At 32.3% G+C, this 23995-nt stretch overlaps 4 protein-coding genes across 6 annotated transcripts; 2 read left to right on the top strand and 2 right to left on the bottom strand.

Moving 5' to 3' along the window:
* Window positions 1-849: 849 nt before the first annotated feature.
* Window positions 850-3229, bottom strand: Sod2 (superoxide dismutase 2). Of its 2 annotated transcripts, none has more exons than XM_013324440.1 (5): window positions 3041-3229; window positions 2741-2919; window positions 2522-2663; window positions 1764-1918; window positions 850-1175 (listed from the first exon to the last, which is right to left on the bottom strand). In XM_013324440.1, the coding sequence occupies exons 1-5, from the start codon at window positions 3070-3072 to the stop codon at window positions 1030-1032; spliced, it is 654 nt and encodes a 217-aa protein (XP_013179894.1). In that variant the 5' UTR covers window positions 3073-3229; the 3' UTR covers window positions 850-1029. The 2 variants fall into 2 exon arrangements, with proteins under 2 accessions (XP_013179894.1, XP_013179895.1); XM_013324441.1 differs by lacking the exon at window positions 2522-2663 and adding an exon at window positions 2213-2351 and having other exon boundaries at window positions 3041-3222.
* A 119-nt stretch (window positions 3230-3348) lies between these two features.
* Rim2 (replication in mitochondria 2) lies at window positions 3349-19874 on the top strand. 2 transcript variants are annotated; one of them, XM_013324436.1, is made up of 9 exons: window positions 3354-3737; window positions 3925-3992; window positions 5218-5371; window positions 12216-12373; window positions 15351-15529; window positions 15803-15915; window positions 17146-17362; window positions 17854-17956; window positions 18533-19869. In XM_013324436.1, exons 2-9 carry the CDS (start codon window positions 3952-3954, stop codon window positions 18651-18653), a joined length of 1086 nt encoding a protein of 361 aa, XP_013179890.1. In that variant the 5' UTR covers window positions 3354-3737; window positions 3925-3951; the 3' UTR covers window positions 18654-19869. The 2 variants fall into 2 exon arrangements, with proteins under 2 accessions (XP_013179891.1, XP_013179890.1); XM_013324437.1 differs by having other exon boundaries at window positions 3349-3992; window positions 12306-12373; window positions 18533-19874.
* A 1003-nt stretch (window positions 19875-20877) lies between these two features.
* Window positions 20878-21990, bottom strand: LOC106126732 (tail-anchored protein insertion receptor WRB). Its single transcript, XM_013324541.1, has 2 exons — window positions 21755-21990; window positions 20878-21624 (listed from the first exon to the last, which is right to left on the bottom strand). Exons 1-2 carry the CDS (start codon window positions 21839-21841, stop codon window positions 21202-21204), a joined length of 510 nt encoding a protein of 169 aa, XP_013179995.1. The 5' UTR covers window positions 21842-21990; the 3' UTR covers window positions 20878-21201.
* A 78-nt stretch (window positions 21991-22068) lies between these two features.
* On the top strand, window positions 22069-23977 carry LOC106126731 (glutathione S-transferase C-terminal domain-containing protein homolog). Its single transcript, XM_013324539.1, has one exon. It carries the CDS (start codon window positions 22147-22149, stop codon window positions 23956-23958), a length of 1812 nt encoding a protein of 603 aa, XP_013179993.1. The 5' UTR covers window positions 22069-22146; the 3' UTR covers window positions 23959-23977.
* The last annotated feature ends 18 nt before the right edge of the window (window positions 23978-23995 follow it).

Below are 23995 nucleotides of genomic sequence, written 5' to 3'. Positions count from 1 at the left end.
ACACTACGACAAGTTCACGAAACGCCCTATAAGAAATTAAATATAAATGGATAACTTACATATGACTTCACAGAAGAGCGAAGAATATCTCGTAGGTAAAGAAGCACAAATCAATATTTTTGCAAGAACGCAAAAGTAAATAATTATTTATTTATTTCTCATCACTGGCCCAAGACACTGTACTTCGCCAATCAAAATATGATTTGACGTTACTTTGACATCTCGCAATTTTGCAAGTAAATTACGTTTCATTTCATCAAAATAAATTTCTCCATTTTAATAAATTACATTAAAAGATGCTATCAAAGTTGATGTTACATCGTAAATAATCTTTATATTTTAGTTGATTATATATCATTTCTCAACAAAAAATTCTTACCATAGGTATCTAATAAAGATTTTATGGAAAACAACAAACATACAGGTATTCTCCTGCAAGAATACCGTTTATTTCAAGCTTATTTTACCGTTATGTCTTTTCATATAGTTTTTATTTTTTGGCGTACAAACACTGCCCATCGTGTATCAAACAATATGACAATAAAAGACATTTTGTTTTTGTCCTATAGTACCCTACTCTCCCTCAGTCTGACGGTCTTTTAACCCCGATTTATATACCAGTAGCGCTGTCATACAACTATCATAATGTAAACACTTACTGGCGCTAGTGAGCCAAAACAGTCCGTGTCAGGCCAGCTCTACTGGCTTGGCATAATGTATTAAGAGATTCATTCCAACAGCGTTGTACTTGGTTGTATTTGATCAACTTATGTGTTTATTAAATGTTAGGAACCCTGAGAATAAATGAGACCGAGGAAATGTGTTTATTAAATAAAAACAACACCAAGAAAAAAACACAAAAGCTACAAATATCCATGTATTAAGATTAACTTAGATAACATAATATAAGGCGTTTCCTGGAATCTACAACAAGCACTTTGTGATTGTCGTTCACATATACATAATTATAATTCTAAAGGTTTAAACCGAAATGCTGAGATTAAATGAAGTGGGATTGCTATAAAGATTTCACTTTGAAGCATTTTCATATCTGGCAGAAATATCTTGCCAGTTTGCAACATCGAATATTGCTTTTACATAATCTGCGCGCACGTTTTTGTATTGAAGGTAATAAGCATGTTCCCACACATCAATACCAAAGAGAGGCACGAGTCCTGAAAAAAAAAACTGTTTTTGAATTTTATCTCTTAAACTAGAGAAATTTTAAATAACCAGAAACCCTAAAACTTAAAGTAACAATAAAACTATGTAATTATTATCATTTTATGACTACATCTCAATAAAACAGGTTTTAGGTTGGTTCAGAAGTGTCAACAAATAAAACCGATTCATGCAGATGATGCTTGAGAAATCTTTTGCTTGCTTGAAATCCTGTGAATAGGTATTAAATAAGCCCCAAAACAACTGAACTGGTTTAAAAAATTATTTCCCTGTTGGGAAGCTATGCTATGCCCAGGATAGATAGATATTGTTTATTACTATATATTTTTTTAATTCTTTAGTTCTTGAACATTAAAACTAAAATTGTTTTTGTTACTTACAATATTTCTTATGCATTTCTTTTTTAAATACATAAGCATAATATTATGTACATTATAAATGAACTATACTAGCTTGTGAAAAAAATATTCAAAAAAACAAACAATTTTTTTGTTTCGCTAGCCTCAACCTCATTGTTACCAACTTTTAATAAATTAACTTGAATAATTTGTGTTATGTAACATTACAATCAGCCACAATACCTGTAGTTGCCTGCAATGGATCTTGATTTTGGCATGTAGCAATCTGTAATTTCTTCATTTGCTTATTATACCCGAGCCAGCCCCAACCGGAGCCCTGCACACCTACAGAAGCTGCTGCGAGTTGATTCTTCATGTTCTCCAATGATCCAAAGTCCCTTGAAAATTTTAATTATAATATGTAAATAGTATGAATTGAAAAAAACTTTAATTACAAATTAAACTATTTTTGATGAAACTTTTAGCTATTTAATAATTTACTGTAATGTCTAAAATAATGAAATCTAAATTTAAGTATAAATTAGTAGCAACTTGATTTTAAATCTACAAATATACTTCTATATTTCTCAACTATATACATTTGACATTTATTCCAAAGATTATGAAACTTAACTTAAAAAAATCATGGTGTTCAAATTATTTAATTTTGTAATATAAAATAATATAATTACTTTTCAATTGCTTTGATGAGCACATCAGAGGGTTTACTGGACTTTGGAGAAAGATTCTGCCAGAAAATGGTGTGGTTGATGTGACCACCACCATTAAATTTCAAGGCAGGTGCCAAACTGATTACAGTGTCAATGTCACCTAAAAAGTTTTAAATTAATTTACATACATATTACTATATATACTGCCTCTGGATATTAACTATGTTACTTAGTTACTTTTACAAATTACAGCTGTATGAACTATATATATGGTGATAAGTAATTCTACATGAGAATAATACTTGTACATAGGATAATATAAATATATACTGCTTAACAGCTTTCAAAAAGGCACAGGATGGTTCTGTCTTGCAAGGAGAAAGATTGCACCACAGTATTGAATGGTTTACATGCCCTCCTCCATTAAACTTTACAGCACTTAAAAGTGATATCATTGTGCTTGTTTCTGCTGCTGTCAAATGAAAAGAAATTGTCTAAAAAATACTTGAAGTATTGAATACTTGCAATAATCGAAAACGTAAAACTTACCTTTTGTTTGAGCTTGAACAAGTTTTTCTTCTGCTGCGTTTAAGTTATTTATGTAGGTAGCATGGTGCTTGCTGTGATGAAGACTCATAATTTCCCGGCTGATCACCGGTTCCAAAGCACTGTATTCATAAGGCAGCTCCGGTAATGTATGTTTTAGGCGGGTAGCACCCGCAGCGCGACTGTAATGGAAATAATAACAATTAAGAAAACGTATCAACAACTAAATTGAGAAGAATCAAACCTAATTTAATTATATTTCTAATTTATTACTGAAAAATACGTATAAGGAGAAAATTATACATTAGGTTTCCAAAATTGCGTGTCGCCAACATCTTGCAACTATATATATCGAATGATACAAATATGAAATGCTAAGGTAACTGCCGGTGCAAGATATATTTGCTTCAATGTTCACGTTATGCAATCGAAATCGAAGTCGAAGCGAAGTCAAATGAAAATATAAAAAATGAGCGAAAATGTCACTGTCACAAAGTGACAAAGACATTTTCTTTGAGTTTGACATATTATGTTTATGTCACTCAGTCAATAGACAATAGTCTCTGGTCCATGATAAAAAAATGGATTCAAACACTTTCACACGTTTCCTTTATTATTTTTTTACTTTGCTGTGATTTAATACTAGAAACTATTAAAGCTTTTGAGTATTCCAATAATGTGGAAAGTAAATCCGCACATATTCGACTTAAAAATACTGATGTTTACAGTTCATCTACAAGTGTTTAGCAGTATTAACTTGTATACCGCAGAGATAAGGTGTTATTTCCTACCACTGCATAAACTACATAGAGAAACTACGTGTGATTACGCACGTGAACGACGTGAACTCTGCGCTTAGTTTTACTAGTGTGCACTTTGCAATATAGTTTATATATTATGACAGTTGTGTGCGTAAATTGTTACGACGACGCAGATGAATTTCCAGTGCGGCGGTGTTGTGAAGATTTCTTTCTTGCTGACTCTAAAATATATTTGAAATGTAAAAGAATATCAGTTTTTGTGTAATGTAAATGCAATGTTGTAAACATTCTTTATCAAAATAGAGTTTTTTTTCTTGCTATATTGCGTACTTGCAACAACAAACACTGTGCGATCGTTGCTACTTGATTGAATATATTAGTGTTGTAGTGGTGCATTTGTTTATTTATAGATTTTGCAATTTGCAGTCATGTTATCACTCTTGTGGCGCTAAAATGTCTCAGAGGGATACTGCGATACATCTTGTGGCTGGGGGGTAAGTTTTAATATCATATTTGCACAATATTGCATTCTTGATCAACGTATGGCCTAATGCGCATAATGTGTTTGATACGACATATAAGAGAAGAGATATAAACAATTCTTTCGCATTTCTGATTTTGCAAATTCCTGCTTGCATATTTATGTTAATTCAATGGTATCGGCTAAGCATTTTTGTTGAGTCGGCAGTCGCTATATTATCACGTCTTCACAATATTATTTACATAATAGTGACCTAGTTGGCCGTTATAGGCTTTTTACTGGATAAAAATCTTATATGATTAGATATCAGTAGTGCAGAATTTTAATAACTTCTTGTATATACCTTTACTCAAAAATACTATGCTATGATATTTAAAAAAAACATAGATTTCTACTTCATATTAACAAAATTTAATCAACCGTACACTAGCTGCCTATGTTTAGAATGGAAAACATTTAATAACAAGCCCAAATATGAACAGCAGGTTATAAAATAGTTTCCAAAATTACCAGAGTGTTATCATTGAGTTTATACAGAAATCTTGTATTTTTAATAATTTTAATTTAAATGGTTGTGAAGCCAATGTATTGTTTAATAAATTATACAATTTAAAATATTTTATAAAGTAACTTTTTATATGGGAAAAGTTGATTTTGATAAGTTATGTGATTAAATTAAACTGAAATTAAGTAAATTACATAGTTTAACAAAATTTTCATTAATAAAGTTTTAATTTTATAACATTAATAGTATAATGAATATGAAGCAGGTTTTGTTGGTTACAAACTTATCTATAAATCATCAAGATTTTTTAAGTAAATTTACTATCTTTTGGATTTGCAACCATGGATAAACAGTGCACAAAATTTAAATCACATCAAAGATGTTAAGCAAATATTTTTCTAATGCTTCTCCATTACTGAAGGTTGGCCATCGGCTGACGCACACAAAGGAATGACACAAATAACAATATGTATTTGTACATATGTTTTGATAGTGCACACCCACAAACATTTTGCCTGGCTCACCTTATACCAAAATAGTAGGATGGTAGAACTCAAAATCAGGCATACAGACTTAATGTAAACACTTATTGGTACCAGTCAAGTGAAACAGTCCATGCCAGGCGAGTGCTACTGTCCTGCTGTACTGGAGTAAGCATTCTGGACATAACCTATATCTGAGAAAGAATTATGTTGTCTATGAATATTTTTATTGATATAATTAATATTCACAGATTGGCGGGAACTGCCGGGGCAGTAGTTACATGTCCTCTTGAAGTGGTGAAGACTCGTCTGCAGTCCTCTAAGGGTGTAGGCATACCACAGCCTCCGTCACATTCTGGTACTGCCAGCACAAGAAAAGTATGCTCAAAGATACCTAAACATCAGGTAAATTTTAATAGTTTTTCTTACACTTTAGAATCACAAATGACCACAATCTGTATTTATTTGGTTTCTTTTTTTATTGTAACAATGATGAGAAATAATTATTTAAACACATTTAACAGCATAACCTAAAACATTGAACAAAATTAATTGTTTACCCTAATCAGTTAGAAAAATATATATCTCATACTAGCTGTCGCCTGCGACTCCGTCCGCGTGTAATTAAAAAAAAATAACTAGCTCCCGGCTATTCAGATTTTTCTCACCCTTTAAACCTTCCCCCAAGAACATTTCAAGACCAAGATAAAATAAATCTGTTAAGTTGTTCTCGAGTTTTAGCGAGACTAACGAACAGCAATTGATATTTATATGTAGATGTATACAGTGTACATATTATATAATATCACTGGCAATTGGAAAAATCTCTTAAAAATTTCATTCTATAGTAAACTTTGTTGGAAAATATCTCAAGTATGAATATCGCTGTTCATTTATTTTTGATAGTTTTTATCTCTACCTAGTGATTACCCCTAATAATATTTTATCGTATTTTTATTGTGATAAAATACATTCCTATATCATTACATAAATGATAAAACATATATTTAATAACATCCTTTATAATAGAACACAATAAATCATATTTCCCCATAAAGTGTTAAATGCTTGTCAACTTTTAGCTTTTATTAGATGAAAGTACAAGAAGTTTTTTATTTCTAAAAAAATCCACAAAACTAAAATATACCATTAACAAATGAACTCTAAATATTGTGATATTAAAAATATTAGTAATAATTTATCATTTCTAAAGAGTAATAATAGTGTACAAAAAATAACAAGGGTGTTTCTACTTTTTATTAATGTTTTTATAGTCCCTTCTATTTAATTTTATAGGCTATGAGACTCAATAAGATTTATTTTAAATAAGCTGTAAATCATATTACATAATACTCTAATTATAATTAAAAATAAAATATTCTTACCATTCTATTTTTAAATTAGTAAATAAGGTGTTATCTGAATATCGGCAATGTTTAAACAGAGCGTTTACTGAATTTATGTCATATCTAAATGTATAGCCAACATTATCTTAACATTTTTATTTGTGCTCTTATACATCAGTTTTAAAATTGAATAAAAGTTATGTCAGAACACATGGCTACTTGCTAAGTTTTTTTTTTAATTCTGCACGGGTGAAGATGAGATAGCTTGTAATTGAATTATAATTTATAACCAATTAGTCCTTGAAATCTATTGTTTATTTTTTTAATTCTCTATGAAAATTAAAACAATGGATTTTTTTCTTGATATACAAAAAATGTTTTGAAAGTTCGAAGACAAAAAATTTTAACACATTGATTGTGAACTTTGTGGTTTGTATTCAAGTTCATATTTTAACTTTATAATTAAATTTAAAATATTGAGAATATTTATTTCACTAGTTTTATCATACAGCACATGTGAAAGATAACATTGAAGATATTTTATTACATAATATCTGCAAAGTTATATAAAATTCACATTAAAGTCTTTATTTGTTACTTAATGGAATTCAAAGACCAGGTTTGAACCTGTGAAGTATAGTTTCCTTAATCTGTCAGTGAAACAGCTTGTTGTTTATTTTTATAAAGTTGGCACTGCCGAAATATTTACATAAAACATGTCACAGATTATAGAACGAGATATAGAGTATTGACTGATTTAAAAAAAGTTGTAGATACAATAACCACAGTTGTGTATGTTTTGTGGATGTTCAAGTCATCTTTACTTAAGTGATTATTTTACTCCCTTATCTTATAAATATAACTATGTTATGTAGTTATAGTAGATATATGTTTACTTAACATCAAAAGTCAATTGAGCTAGTAATTGGCAGATATCCAAACCATACTGTCGCCAAAATTATTGTTTTCTCTTTTGTTGTTTTTTGAACATTAGTTAGTTTATATCTTGATTATTTTCCCGGATTTACTGTAGATTTTATCGAATTTGAATGTATATTTTTTTTTTATTTTCATTTATAATCTGTCAAGTCTGTCTCGATTTGATTATTGAAAGTGTTCAAAGTGATTTAATGAAAATATTAAATTTTTACGTTGAATTATTATTAAAACATACCAGGTTTGTAGCATTTCGATCTTATAAGATCATCGTGTGATATTCATATGAACAGTAAATGGATCAAGGCGTATTTATAACTCTGAATCAAAGTGCAGTAAACATACGATTGGACATTTCATTTGATGCGTATTTTAATACTTTGCTTTGCCGTATTTTTGGTTGTTGTTTTGTCATCTTAGTCATATTTGTTTCTGCACCGAATTGTCCAGAATAATATATTTATAAATGGGACAATTTGTGCATTAATTTTCGTTAATTTTATAATAAACTATAGTGCGATATCATTGTTTATTTTTGGATTTTTCACGTAGTTTTATTCCCGACTTGCTTTTGCCCGCGATTTCGTTAGTATTATACTAGGAATTAAAAAATAATAATAAGTCGTCTATGAGTTCTTCCAGACTATGTTCTAGAGATATAATAACATCCATACATCGATCTGAACAATCGCATTTGTAATATTAGTAAGATTAAGACATAAAATTTCCAATCACCCTTCGATCAAGAACCTAGAGAAAATTTATTTAGAGAGAAAAGCAGAGGCTGCGGAAATCTTCCCATATATACTTACTAGTTTCCATTGCCAAAATTGTGCAGAAGCATGTCTCTTCATTTCTGAAAAAAAAAGGTCTTGACAGAAGGACCGACCGACAATAAAGTGATATAAGGGTTCCGTTTTTTTCCTATGAGGTACGGAAACCTAAAAACTATAATATATTAGTGTAGCAATGGAAACCCACGGTGTACAGTCACACGTGACATCTCAAAATCTGACAAGGAAACATTTTGTTACCTACAGCATACATTTTGTGTGATTTATAACTTTGTATATGCCCATTATCTACCGTTCCTTATTAAATAAATCCAAAGGTATTGTTTGTAGTGACTGTCCTATGATTGATTTCATTGATTTAAAGTAAATCTTTACTCTCTCGTAATATTTGAAGTAGAAATAATGTTCTCTGTAATACTTATTTACAAAAAAACAACCTTTCCCACTAGTTCAGTGTCCAACAGCCTTCACTGTCCATATGTGGTTAGCTTGAATATTGTCATATCAGCATTTCAATGCAAATTGCATATTTTTTTTTTAAGACAACAATTTAAAAACATGCCAGTGTTTTATTTTGTATTGCAATTAACAGTTTTCACCGAATAAGGTTGTATGTTGTAAGTCTGAATTATTTATTAGTTTCTCGCATAAATTACTCAATAAATTCTTTTAATATATGTTTAAACCTTCACAAGTTATCGTGGATTTCTGAGATAGAAATCCCTGTTAAAAACATATTTTTGTTTCTATTGTGTCAAATATAACGACAGAGATGACGATATTATGTTTTATTAGGAGATTTTGGTTATAAAAAATATGTTTCGTTAAATCAGTCTGAATATTATCTAAAAGCTTTAATAAAATATGTTACGCTTTACAAGGATGAATATTATTAGCATTTAAATATTTCAACTTTATTCATTATACTTTTAAAGTTACTTCCGAATAAATATAGGCAAGGTTGTTGGTAACGGCCGCACATTTATCTTGGTTCACGTATATTTTTGTACGCAAGTTCTACAATTGAACATACATATTTCTGCGCAGTCGGCATTGACCCATATACTGTCCGAATACGTCACTGATTGTAATTTATCACATGGATCTTATCGTCTTATTTATAATAGTTGTCGCCTGCGACATCGTCCGCGCGGTCTTAAACAAAAACTTAATTAGTAGCCTATGTGTTCTTCCAGACTTTGTTCTACATCTATGTTAAATTTCAGTGAGATCCATGCAGTCGTTTTTGAGATACCTTTAAATCAGTCTTTCCCAAAGTGGGCGATAACGCCCCGTTGTGGGCGCTGCAGGTCTCAAGGGGGGTAAGACACCCAGAAAGAAAATGGGGGCGCTGTGTAGAGGCCTGGGAGGTGATTTGTAATTTTTATTAGCTAGAACGCCTCTTAGACAACGACTGCATGAGCTCTCGACTCTCAACCACAACTTGTGAACATCAACTAATATGAATTAAAATATTGCTTAAACTCTATTATGGGGGCGCTAAAAAATATTTATTCTCAAAGTGGGCAGTAGACAAAATAAGTTTGGGAACCACTGCTTTAAACAAACATCCATCCATTTAAACTTTCGCATTTATAATATTAGTAAGATAGAAAAAATTGAATAATCAAATATGTCATAATATATGTTAATTACCATTCTTTTAATATTGATATTCAAGTTATATGAATTTTTAAATAATATGCTATGATTAGTAGTTATATATGTAAGTTATAGTTAGATGTACACCGGATGACCTAAGATTATTTTTAGATAGACTAAGTGCCAAAGATTCACTATCTTAATGTAGTATAGTATACACATCCCACATCTATTACATCGCCAATAGAGTTGTTTATTTGGACGTACTCTGTCTCAGTTATTGACGATATTTACTCGCAAGTGCAGCAATCAACGTATCAACAATTGCGCACATGCTTTAAAATACTTAACAGCACGACATTATTTGTTATCAACAGTCGTTAAGACCCGTTTACATGGTACCACGTCGGGTGACTTTTTTAATTTTAGGTGTTTTGAGTCATGATCTGACGTATTCTGCTTTGTATTTGTAATAACTTTTTCTTTACCCTAACTGTGAGCTTCATTGTAATTAAAAACTGAAAAAAAAGTTGTCTATGCGTTCTTCACCGTTAGAACGTCGGATAAATGTACATATGTAAATCGGAAATCGAGAAACACATTGGTACATGGCCGGATTTGGACCCAGGACCTGCAGATTGCAAGTCAAGTGCTTGACCACTGAGCCACCGACGTTCCCCTTGGTGATATAAGTTGTCTATAATTATCTCCAATGTAAACCTACCTTTACATATAAACGCCAACATCGTACGATGTCATGTCATGAGATGAATTGTTATAAATCTAAAGGATTTCAAGGCTGACTATAAATAGACCAAAGCATTCAAGTAAACACTGCAAGTCGTAATAACTGGACCAAACTAAGATCAAGTTTTTACATTTATAAGTTTCGGCTTCAAAAAATCATGTTTCGGATTTCCCCCGAAATTAAAAATTACTCTGAAGTTTCGGTTTTTGTTAAACCCTTATTTTTCGGTCACTATTAAAATCTTATCAAATGCTATAAAGAAAGCCGGACGTCTTACAATTGTTTGATGATATAAAAATTTATGAGAAACATCATAGCTTATCAGAACTGTACAAATAAAGCGAAAGACTTTACATTATAATTATAACCAAATCATAATAAAGTAATATGCATACTTAATACAGGCTGATGAAAATACGCTTTTATTAACCATCTTTTTTTTTCTCTTAACCATCCTATTGTCTGAACCAGAATATTTATATTGAAAATGATTTTGTCTACTAAAGTGTACATACTTACTGTGCCGACCCTCGATAGGGATAAGGGCAGGTTGATGATGATGATTTTATCTACTAAAGGCGTAAAATAATATAGCGCCATCTAATGAGTAAACGCATTACTTTTCTAGATGTGCATTTGTTTTGAAGTCTATTTATAATATTATTATTTTACTGTATATTCGTAATAATTGACGCTAATTCCCTCGGTCATGAAAACAAACAAACAAGAACAAAACAATATTTTATATATTTTAATTAAATATTGGTTTTTCGTTATTAGAAACAAATACATTATGTGTACGAAATATGATTATTACTTCGCTATTACATACAGACAATTCAATTTTATTAATATGTATAAACTAGTTTTTGCCCGCTACTCCGTCCGGGCTGAATTAAAAAAAGTAACCTATGCGTTCTTCCAGACTATGTTCTACGTCTATGCAAAATTTCATCAAGATCCGTTGAACCGTTCCGGAGATACGTTCAAACAAACATCCAACCATCCAAACATTCGCATTTATGATATTAGTAAGATAGATGCGAAACGAATGGTTATATTTACATGCATATATTTATTGAATATTCGTAAATATCATAATGCACTATAACTATGTAAATACACGAATAAATTGTAATATATTGTTATTTGCACTGCGCTATCAGTCACTTATCACGTTTATCTATATTTGTGATAGTAAGTAGTGATGGGAAAATTTAATTAGCAAGTAAGGCTTCATCTCATCTCCGCTTCTGTAGTTTTCCACTGTTATGATTTTGATTGATGTTGTGTACCAAATATACGTTTATTAACTGTTAATCTACAAACTTTTAGAGTGACACATCTCGTTAGAATTTGAGTTATATTGATAAAATATGATTAATTCACTGAAAACGCAAAATTTAAAAAGGCGTCTACAAGAATGGATATTAATATAATATAATATTTTACTTTTCCGTCACCGATAGTACCGGCTACTAGAGCCCTGGACCATTTTTCTACCCCTCTTTTTTACCATGGGTTTGTGAGTAATGACGCCTCTTACTGCCGATCGCCCTGGGCGATCGCTCAACGACGCTCTACCCTAACGCCGGCCCTGGTCACAACCAATAAAACTATTTTTAGGTTATGTTGAAAAATGACACTAAACTTGAAATTTCGCAATCAATCTCATCATTGTTATAATATCTTTCTAAATTATAAAACCTATTAGATTTCATATTAACATTTCCTTTAATCTTGCTAATGCAATTAACATTTTGGGGTTAACAATATGTATAAAGCAAAATTATTTGCAACGTAACATTGGCCGTGTAACGCAGGAGGCCAAATGGGGCTACAGGCGTACGATGGGCGCGATGTTCGCATACAGCAAGCAAGCAGATCGTATGCTGATGTCGTACAATTACCAGGTGCAGCAGTGCGCCAGGGCCGGACACGCGCGCACCACCTCCAGAATGAGCCTTATACAGTGCATCAGGTAAGTTAACATCAGCAATTTTTCGACACATCCAATGAAAACAGACATATATTTTATGACTCATAAGAGATGTGACTCTCTTAAGTCTTAAGGGATCTCCGACGAAAAGAGTTACATCTCATGGGATCTCTATATAAGATGCAATTCTTATCGTTGGTTTCTGAGATCATAAATCTTTGTATAAAACATAACGTCATTCTTGACAATTACAAAAAAACTTAATAAGTATGTGTTTTATGCGTTCTTCCAGACTATGTTCTACATCTATGCCAAATTTTAGCGAGATCAGTTCAGTCGTTCCAGAGATCCCTTCAACCATCCATCCGTCCATCTATCCATATAAACATTCGCATTTATAATATTGGTAAGATAAGATAAGTAAGATTTTGTTTCTCAATTTACAATACGACAGCTCACATATAAAGGTTTGAAAGTTGTCATCGTAACCGGTTTCATCTTTGTTTAGTAACAACATAACTGTAAAAGGACCGAGAAATTAATTCAAAATGCTGTAAATGCCGCATACATATTTCCATAGTTTTGTATTTCCATAGTTTTGTTTTTAAACTTGTATTATCAACTAATCAGGCTTTTTTGACTGCTTTAGTTTCTTTTGCGTATTCAAATAAATAAACTATCATTACGACCTTGCTCAAGTTTACTTAAAAGCAATTATGCGCAAGTCATTGCAAATATTCGTATCAAAGTGTTATAAAAGTTTAAACCGGTTCTTAAATAATGGTCAACACGCATTCCGACCAATCCGACGAAAACAGTTACAACTCTTATGTGCTCTTTGATGAGATGTGACTCTTTTCGATGTAATGCATTTAATAATGGTACTTATTCATGGTGTTGTTTATAAACAAAGCGTAACTAGCTAGCAGGAAAATGTGTCCGCTCTTATTATACATTAATTGCATTGGTTTTGTTCTAATTGGTTACCGTCGTTCAAGTTGCTCTTAGGTCATATCGTATTTAGTGAATAGGTTCTTTATTTACTCGACTGTAGACTAGTAATTGTTATGCTTGACTTATACACCGACATGGTGATTTGAAGCGGCGGCCATAAGCCAAACTAAATTATGACGGCTCTCTTAACTTCAAAAAATGTCACAAGATTCCCTTTGTACTGTACCTACTTAGGACATATACGTTTTATATATATTATGACAACCGACAGATATCCTTGTTTAACTATAGATTGTGAACACAAATATGTTTTTAAATTTACTTTTATTATCGTTTTAAAACTATCGATATTTTTATATTATTCAGAGCACTGGGGAACGAAAAAATGGAGTCGTGCAAAACAGCGTGTTGTCCTACAAACACGCTAAAAATAACCAACCTGTTTATCAATCGTAAAGGGGAGAGTTTTTAATAAATTTCTTTTAAATATATATTTACATTGCACTATTTCTTTTTCCTTATTCATAAAAATGATTTTGGAATCATTTAAGACATTATCAGAGATTAAGATGTTTTATATTTCGTAACTTTTGTAATGAATTTCAAAAAGAACTTGTTGAGTTACAGGCATGTAAAACATAAAAAATATTTATAAATATCTATTAACCTATATTTAATACGTTAATAACTAAAACACCTAACTTCTAGCGATCGTTGAGACAGACAATAGTGTTGCCCTTTCTAATCTGTTACTATGACTTTCTCTAAATCTATAAATAGCTATTACCGGAATAACACGTACAGTAACTATCACATAGTAACAGTTCAAATATATATACATAAGTTGTTCACTTACGGACATCACTAATGTGCGTCTGTGTCAATTGACATGTTGGCTGTGTGCCACCGCGTGCTTAGACATCTACTCGTCACAAGAAAAGCATGTGTTAAATACTATACTACAAGAAAATAACCTTCGAATTATAGGTTAAACATAGTATTAGAAAAATCTATACATCTGACGAAATGAGTTACATCTTTTAAGAGAATAAGTGCACCTTACTTACCGTGGGTTTCCGAGGCCAAAATGTAACACATATCGTCATTCCTGGCATTTTATAACACGGATAACATGTTTCAAATTTTGATCTCAAACCCATGATTACAGATAAAATTGTTTTCGTGGGTTGGGTCGACTGTTATATAGTACAGTGTACTTCGGCCAGAAGATTACCTTTGTTCTTAAAGTCATAATGCCGGATATTAGACGTTGTTTTGACGTAAGACAAAACGACAATGTCTTGATCGATTTTATTACCAGCGATAATTAAACTATGAATCTTCGAGCTAATTGCAGGATGAAGCTCTATTAATGACTTGATAGAGCATCTTCAGTACAATTATAACTCGTTAAATAATTGGTATACGCTTGTTGTCTTTTTAGTGCCTTGCTTATGCTTTCTAGTTCAATAGTTTCTCTTTATTATTTTGTCAAATCCATTTAAAAGAAATAAGAATAATTAACTATAATACATTATTTATTTGTACCATTATAAAATCTTTAATAAAGAATAACAGCCCTTAAGGTTTCCGTGACTTCTCAGATATGTCTCGGTATCCAAGCAAAAGCAATGAGATAATCTAGGGCCTAGAACCGGTTGTAACTAGCTCTGTTATCACACTGACTCGCTAATAGATAACAAACGCCCCGCATCACTCACGACTCGCATGGACAAGCTCTTGACACGGCCAAATATTGCGCTGATTAGCGTCACTTAAACACCATCCATACTTATTTTTGAACAAGACATATCTTAACTTAAAATTTATCTATTATAATATTAATACTTACCCAGTACAATAGGGTCTTCCATTACATCAATAATATGGGACTTCAACCATAAAATGGGAAATATCCCGTTTACCGTTAAAAATAATCAATTGTTGTTATTCGACGTTTGTTTACTTAGTTTTATTTATCACGCGAGATAGTCCCATTTGCGTCAATGCATATTAAAACAATACGATATGAGGAGTGTAGAGGTGATTGATATTTTTCTTATAGGCACATCGTCCAGACTGAGGGTCCGAGGGCGCTGTTCAAAGGGCTGGGACCTAATCTGGTGGGGGTGGCGCCGTCTAGGGCGATTTACTTCTGCACGTATTCCCAGGCGAAGGCGATCCTCAATCAACATATACCGCCGGACACACCGATTGTTCATCTCTCAGCAGCAAGTGCTGCAGGTGACTTAATTTTTATATCCTTAGCAAATTCGACGAACGAAATAAGTTATGTCCTTACCCTTAAACTGCCGGCACAATGATGTTGTTATTTCAGCAGTGGAAACCCAGGTTATGTAACTTTATAACAATTGAGAAATGCGTTAAATTAAATAACCATTTACGAAGATAACGAAAATCCCGTAATTAATAAAAAGGGGATTGACCGAAATCGGTATAATTTTGAATGGGGTCTAAAAGTATGGGAATAGGCTATAACAAGTTTTTTTCTTGCAGGTTTCATGTCGTGTACTATGACGAATCCAATCTGGTTCGTGAAGACCCGCCTGCAACTGGACGGACAGAACATCACAGCGTTGCAGTGCATAAAGAGGATATACGCTAAGACGGTACCGACTTCGTAAATATTTATATTTAGAAATTACCGGCAGAATCTGCTGATGTTTCTACTTTCAATACGTACGCAGTATCACCACAGTGCATATAAGTATGGGAAAATGCAATGCTACTCGTGGGAAATATTTTGAAATCTCGTTTTTTTTTACTCTCCAATGTTAGTGTTGATTTATTCAAGAGTTATTTAGTATTGTACTTTTTGATTTGAAACACTGACGACGACTTGTTCTGGTCAATCTTTGGAAATTTGGCAACCCTATACTGTGCGCTGGCATGCAACTGGCGCCAGTGATTCAAAACAATCCATGCCAGGCTAACGTTCTGTCCTACTGTACTGGCATAATTTAAACCAGGTATTATGCTAAAAAAAACTGAAAACCTTATCCAGCACAGATCTTGGAATGTATGTTGGATTTTTGCAAGTTTGACTGCTTTGTTGTTTGCAACTTTGTTTATGCGACACATATAAGATTTTGCAACGGTCACGCATTACTGCGGCCACGTTTGTTTTTATCGCTTACATATTTGCTGATTTTCACACTAAAACTAGATTAGCCACGATATTAAGGCATTAGATTACTACCAGGGCCGGATTTATCATTTCCGGCGCCCTGAGCGAGATATTTGCGGCGCCATTTATTGTGTGAGGGAAAATCTTCCACAGATAGGGTATCTTAGGGCGCACCGCAGGCGCCAGAGTCGGATATAAAGGGGCGCCCGCAGTGCCTCTTTATGCCCGACGCCCCATGCGGTTGCCCCACCTCGCCCTATTCCAACGCCGATACTTATTACTAAATTATTAGACCGAGATTTTTCTGTAAAATCTTAGTGGAATATCGCTTAACACAAAATATTGTATGCATGTATGAATATGAAGGAATGCTACATAACAGGTCGGCCGTGCGTTGTACCGTGACTGTTGGCGTCAAACAATCGATATGCGCCCATTGAAGCGGCCAAATCTATATCGAGCGTTTGTTTATCGTACAACATTAAATATCTCTCACAGCTTCTACAGAAGTACAGTTATATATTATACAATAAATAATGTATATTTTAAATTATATAATATATATATATAATATATTATGATATTATGTGAAAAAAAGAGATTTATCTTTAGACATATTCCATTAGAGTTATATAGGTCTTAAATTTGTTTAAGTTTATTATAATGTCTCACGAAAGTTTGAATAATTTAATAAGATATTTTATTGTTGCAGGGTATAAAAGGTTTCTACAAAGGTATAACGGCGTCATACATGGGTATTAGTGAGACGGTGGTACACTTTGTACTGTACGAGGGCGTGAAGGCGCGCCTGATCGCCGCGCGCTCGGACGGCTCGCCTAGCGACACGCGCTCGCCTAGGGACTTTGTTGAGTTCATGGGCGCAGGCGCCTTCTCTAAAACAGTCGCATCCTGTATTGCTTATCCACATGGTAAGACTTCATGTTTGGTTTTAAAATTGATGTAACACATTTTGATCCTTTTCTTGGTTTCTAGCTACGATAGATTTTAGGGCCACTGTGTCTGATTATTGTCGAATTCAATATTTATAATGTCTTTCATTGTCTATGGATGTAGTTTGGAACGTTTCTACGTTATTGATGATACAAAAATATGTTTTAATAAGTCTGTGATTAGAAACACACCTTAGGGAACGTACTCATACTACATGACCCGTTTAGGGGGGGGAGTCTTTAAAATACTACGGTCAGTCACAGAAGCGGGGGGCGGGGCTCCGTTTTTTCTCACGTAGTCGTTAGTTGTTCTTTTCATAATAGATAATTCACTAGTAATTTAAGTATGAATGCAGTTTTAAAAAAAAAATTAAAAAAAAGGTCACGTAGTATGGGTATGTTCCCTTATCTTGATTAACAATCTTCAATGTTATCGTATTAAATTATGTAAATGTGTATGTAAATAACAGAAGTAGCAAGGACGCGGCTGCGAGAGGAGGGCGACAAGTACCGCAAGTTCTGGCAGACGCTGCACACCGTCTGGGCGGAGGAGGGCTATCGCGGTGTATATAGGTAACATTGAACTTTTTTAAAGTTTTACACATGTCCGACTTTGAGTTTTTATTAACAAAACATTTACAAAAATATATTGTCATCCATTCCTGTCGTTCTTTTAACAAAACTGCTAAAATTCTCCTAAAAATGTGTGCAGTAGTGGAATTTGATTAAATTTTAAAGAAAATCCTTACTTTTTAAAACGGTTCATTTTCAATGCCATTAATTTTTTTTATATCATAGGGTGGCAAACGAGCGAGCGATCACCTGAAATCGCTAAATAGCGTAGTGACTATTGCCCATAGACATACGCAATTGCATATGTTGCCTATGCCTATGCCGCGTATGCATTGCCTACCTTTAATCGACTGAGGAGAGGATGCACAGAAAAAAAACATTTTCCCTTTCCAAGCATCCTCTCATCCGGAAAGTCCATTTCCACTTCCAATCCTTTCCTTATAAGAAAAAGGGTGGGAAGAGAAAGAGGACTAAATTAGGACTCCGGGACGCAAAATATTACTTTTACTAATATAATATGTGAATTTAAAATAGAACAAATTTTAAATATATTTTTATATTATTATTGTTTTTCAGGGGCTTAGGAACTCAACTGGTCCGTCAAATACCTAACACAGCGATCATGATGTCTACATACGAGGCAGTTGTTTATCTGCTTACAACACATTTCAATAGTTCCTTCTATGAGAATACTTAGTCTATGACAACTCGATACTTTGATCCCATCCCAATAGTAAACCAACATTTACAAATGGCTTGCAAACACTTAGTTGTAATGTTGCATAAGTCATTGTAAAACAGAAAATCAATACTTAGAAATCATCTTGACAAGTTTATAAACGTTTTCTAGCAAAACTTGTTAAAAGAAATTGTAGAAATAGATACGTTTAAAATAAGTATATGACATAACTCGGAAATCATAAAATAAAATTGGAAAGTTCAGAAATAGCCTATTTCCAGGGCCGGATTTAGCATTTCCGGCGCCCGGGGCGAGATTTTGGGCGCCCTCTTTCTTGGTGTCGCGGGAAATGTTCCAAAGATAGGGTGTCTTAGGGGATACAGGCGCCACCTCATGGCCGGTGCCCTGGGCGATCGTCCCATCTCGCCCTACCTTAACGCCGCTACTGATTATTTCGAAATGTTAAATATTTTTGTATGGAAGAGATATGCATAGTTATATCACATTTAGAATATTCTGGACATCTTAATTCACGTAGAAAATCAAAGTGGAATATAATATAGAAGTTTTAAAAAAATCCTTCATTACGAATGTCGAGAAAAATTCTTTTCCAACGAGCTTGTTAGTGTATTTATTTCAGCGTATTTTTGTAAAAGTAGTTTCTACAGTATCTTATACGAATGAATATATTTTTAACAAAAATATAGTATGTACGGTGCTCGGATGTAATGAATCTTATGGTTCAAGTACTGAAATGGTTCCGTAATTTAAAAAAAAAATCGTTAACTTCTAAAAAGTATCATTTATGTTGTAAGTTGTTAATATGTTGACATAATCACAAAGAAATGTCAAAAATATTTTTACAATGTTAATATTATCCGATTTTAATTGTTTGTTCGGTTAACAGTTTTTATGTGCGCTGGCCAAATAATCAGGATTTAACGACTCCGAAAATAATAAAATATCGCTTTAGTCATAGTTTTCTAGTCTCTTTTGTAAGAAACATTTCTTAGGAAAATAGTAAGAAATGGAAAATCAATATCTAAAAATTCAGTAATAATTGGTAATTCTGCGTCTTCACCAGTGCACTTATAACAATTTTCTATGCTTGTTAAGTTTATAACAATAATTAAGATATTTCTATATAAATTTCGATTTCCACTGACTAAAATTCACCTATTTTGCTCTTTGATATTTTTTAATCTATGTTTTACATGTTTAAATAGATTAAACATCTATATTTTGCATAGATTAAAAATCTATGTTGTCTAATCTATGTATAATTGTTTTGTACAGCTGTAACAGTGGATACTTTATTTAAATTCTTTAATATGTGCACATACATTTTACATTGATTTTCAAGTCACTATTCTGGACTCTTAATGGTCAATTTAACAAAAATTGAACACAACAACCTATTCTTTCATACTGCACATTTTGTCAAAAGGTATGTAGAAAAACATATTGTCTTCCTTTTTCATTCTATTTGAAAAAATAAAGATAACATGTTTTCATGTAGATAGGGGTGGTCACAGTTTTTAGTATTGCTTTTCAATTATTCCGTTGTATACAGGATGTTTATTATTCATAGTTGTCATGGCAATACTGTAGCACAGATGTAAGTTTAAGCTGTGATAAAGCGCTTGTAAATAAGTTATGTTGGTATACTTAAAGCTAAATGCTTCCCCAAGGTTGCTTAGATTTCTTGGGTTTTGTTTTGTTAATTTTCTCTGATATTGTTTAGTGATATATATTTTCCTTTAAGCTAAATTTTATAACACAGTTTTATTTGCTAATCAATTATAGAGCACAATTGAGTCGTCCATAATTTTAAGAAAGGATTCTATTGAGCTCTGATGTGATACAAACATAAAATTGTTTGTTGAAATATTTTGAAAGGACAGATTTTGATGTAAATCAGACTGAATATAAGATACTTTAATTTTTGTTTAGTAAATAAAGTTATTTAAAAATTATGTTTGTTTTAATATTCATTTCCTAATTTGTTTAAATAAAACATTGGAATCCTGTTCCCCATTGAAAGGATATTTTAAAAGAGATTGGACCATAGTATGCCTGAAGAGTGCAGTAAAATAATCTTAAAATGTATCATATTTGAATTTAAAAAAAATAGTTGTTAATTGTAAATTAAAATAAAAAAAAAATTACATAGAAATGTTTATTTACATTTATAAAAAATTACAAAGCTAATAAATATTTTAACAAATATCCTTTTCCTCCGTCCATTTAATTAATTGGTAATGACTCAAAATCCATAAATTACATATAAATACTAAACAATTTTAAATACAAAATTCTCCCTTTAACATAGAACGGAAACAGCATGAAAATCCAAATGAGTAAATGAGCATGTTCATCTTTACAATACATTTAAATCTAGTGAATGGACATCTGGGAGCTACTCAAGTGATGCATTGTCATATATACAGGTCAGGACATATATAAGTTTGAAATATCACCAGATCTGGATTCACCCTTACATATTTTTACAAATTGGTATTAATGTGCTCCAATCAGTCTTTTTGTTAAACTGTCTGTACTTTTATTAGCTTAAAATTGGTTTCAATAATGTTCTAACAGACAAATTTGTTATCAAAACCCACACATGAGTGGAAATACCATTTGGCATATCACTAGGGTATTGGAGTACAGTGGATAGAGGAAAAAGGTCTCCCTTCAATGCTACTATAGGCTCTCTTCTAAACCAAATTACAGATATCAAAATAAGTACAGCAACAACTACTTGTAATACAATATGAACTGACCCAATTACAGCCAAACTCTTACTCATCCGTGAAGATCGGTTTTCCTTTAATTCAGACTCCAGTTTATTGATTTTCCGTTGCAATTTCGAATATGCTGCAAACTCATCTTTCATTGATATACCTTTTTGAGCCTCTTTTAGTTTTAATAATTCAGCCCAAGCGGCTCGTTCTTCATGTGATGCGCCCGAGAAACATGCTACAATCTGAAAATTAATAACATACAACAAACAATTCAAAGAAAAAATGAATAGATTAGGAGGCAAAAATATCGAATAAATAGCAAAGTTCATTTAAAAATATTATATAAAATATTGTAAAATTATATTAACTTACAGGTTTTACTAAAGTCGGGACTAGGGCGCTGATTGAGCACAAAACTATAAAGTAAACAAGTAGGAATCCATTTACAACTTCCAACATCGTGCTTTGGAAACAGTTTATTTTTGACGTATAAAATATTGCTGTATCACTAAGTTTTCTCGAACTATAAAGAAAATTTTAGAACTGAAAACATTTTCCTAACCTATAACTTTGACGTAAACATGAAGATGACATTTGACATTGACATAAAACCATAAATCCCATAGCCAAAGAGTATTCAATCATAACAAATTCATGGTCAGTTTTTAGTCTGTGTTGGGGTACGTCAAAAAATTGAGATGAAAACATAACCTAATCACAACTACATGTTAATACTAAATATAATATTTTGAAAGTAATTAATAATGAACAACCGAATTTACTTAGAATCTTTTACAAAGCCAGCAGTTTACTATAAATTTAATGAACTGGATATATCCCTCGAGTCATTAGTGTCATACATCATCTTTAAATTTTGTAAACCTTGTGAACTTGATGTAGTTTTTATTTTTAAAGAAGCATTTACAGAAAACTCCGCCCCAGTGTTTAAATTAAATGAGGTAGATCTAAAGGTTCTGGATACAGAAGATATACCTTGGCAAGTTTTGTCGTGTAATTTTCCAGTATTGAAAAGCGAAGATACTATTGTGGCAGGACTTTGTAGCGTTGCTAGATATATTTGCAAACACAGGTCTACAAAGAAATTGTGCGAAGAGAATGATGAGGGATTGCTTAGTTTTCGAAAAGGTTGCTTGCAAGCGCCAAATGAAGTATCCGTATGGACAAAATTTTGCGAAGTCGACATCATTCAGACTGTATTAGATGTAGTAACCACAGAGCAAATGAATGAAGTGCCCATAAATTTAATTCGATTTGAAAATCATCTTAATAAACCTGTTAGGGTGCATAATGTATATAGATTAGTGAGAGAATTGAAAAAAGAAAATAAAAATGTAATTGATAAGAAAAAAGAAATTACAAACAGTTTAAATGAACCATCGAATAAAGACAGATCTTCAAAGCCCAGAAAATGGAAATCAAACTGCCGAAAAGCACATGAAATAGATTGCACAACTAAAATAGAGGATTTAAATATAAGTCATAAGTTTGCTGAAGGACCTTTCTTTACATTAGCTGACTTAATTTTATTGACATGTTACAGAATTATGTTCCAAAGATTAGGGTCTAATTGTTTTGAATCTCTTCTACCTTTGACATATAAATGGTATGTTAATATAGCAAGTATACCAGATGTAAAAGATATTTTAGATATAATACCACAGTTTTCATCAAAATCAATGAATTTAGATAATATAAGCATACCTGTTGTTGATGATGTGAGCCTCTATAAATCAGATCCTAAGAGACACAACCCTAAAAAGAGATTGTTCACCAAAGAATTGGATATAGAAAATGCTTTAAGTGCACTCAAGATTGGCATGGAACTTTCCGTTACCAATATTCAATATAAATCAACTATATCTTGGAATAATGTTCCTGATGGTGCTAATCCATTTGCTGGACATTTACCAGATGTAAGAATTGTAAGGAAATCGCAACAATTAGAAAACCTAGCTCAAGCTGTCTTAGAAATTGCACAGGATGGAGATTTGATTGTAGATTTTTGTAGTGGCAGTGGACATTTAGGTATATTTCTTGCACATTTGTTACCTAATTGCACAATCATATTGCTTGAAAATAAAGAACAATCATTGCTAAGAGCAAGAAAAAGAGTACATGAAATGTGTTTGAAGAATGTTTATTTTTTCCAATGTAATTTGGACTTTTTTGTTGGTAAGTTCAACATTGGTGTTGCCTTACATGCTTGTGGGGTTGCCAGTGATTTAGTTTTGGACAAATGTTTGAAAGCCAATGCAAAGTTTGTGCTATGTCCATGTTGCTATGGCTCAGTTAATGCTACTAATAATAGAATAGTGTATCCTAGAAGTTCTACATTTAACAGTCTAAACCTAGACCAATATTTGTGTATTGGCCATGCCGCTGACCAAACTCACAAAGATCATCATCTGACAGAAAGAGGAGCAAGATGTATGGGCATCATTGATTCAGACCGGGCAAGACTTGCTGAAGAACATGGTTATAGCGTTACAATGTCAAGACTCACACCTTTATCTTGTACCCCTAAGAACAACCTACTAATTGGTATACCATCTTAAAAAAAGTTTTTTTGATAAACAGATATACTTTATTTTT

The sequence above is a fragment of the Papilio xuthus genome, unplaced genomic scaffold, assembly GCF_000836235.2.
Source record: "Papilio xuthus unplaced genomic scaffold, Pxut_1.1 DF824992.1, whole genome shotgun sequence".
In the NCBI taxonomy this organism is placed as follows: domain Eukaryota; kingdom Metazoa; phylum Arthropoda; class Insecta; order Lepidoptera; family Papilionidae; genus Papilio; species Papilio xuthus.
This window is presented reverse-complemented; position numbering and strand designations above follow the sequence as displayed.

Coding starts and splice junctions, on each gene's coding strand:
- Sod2 (XM_013324440.1), bottom strand. CDS start 3,072: ATGTTGGCGACACGCAATTTTGGAAACCTAAT. Junction 2,920..3,040: donor CGCAATTTTGGAAACCTAAT/GTATAATTTTCT, acceptor TTTCCATTACAG/TCGCGCTGCGGGTGCTACCC. Junction 2,664..2,740: donor TGTTCAAGCTCAAACAAAAG/GTAAGTTTTACG, acceptor TTCATTTGACAG/CAGCAGAAACAAGCACAATG.
- Rim2 (XM_013324436.1), top strand. CDS start 3,952: ATGTCTCAGAGGGATACTGCGATACATCTTGTGGCTGGGGG. Junction 5,372..12,215: donor CAAAGATACCTAAACATCAG/GTAAATTTTAAT, acceptor CGTGTAACGCAG/GAGGCCAAATGGGGCTACAG. Junction 15,916..17,145: donor AGAGGATATACGCTAAGACG/GTACCGACTTCG, acceptor TTATTGTTGCAG/GGTATAAAAGGTTTCTACAA.
- LOC106126732 (XM_013324541.1), bottom strand. CDS start 21,841: ATGTTGGAAGTTGTAAATGGATTCCTACTTGTTTACTTTATAGTTTTG. Junction 21,625..21,754: donor TCCCGACTTTAGTAAAACCT/GTAAGTTAATAT, acceptor ATTAATTTTCAG/ATTGTAGCATGTTTCTCGGG.
- LOC106126731 (XM_013324539.1), top strand. CDS start 22,147: ATGAACAACCGAATTTACTTAGAATCTTTTACAAAGCCAGCAGTTTAC.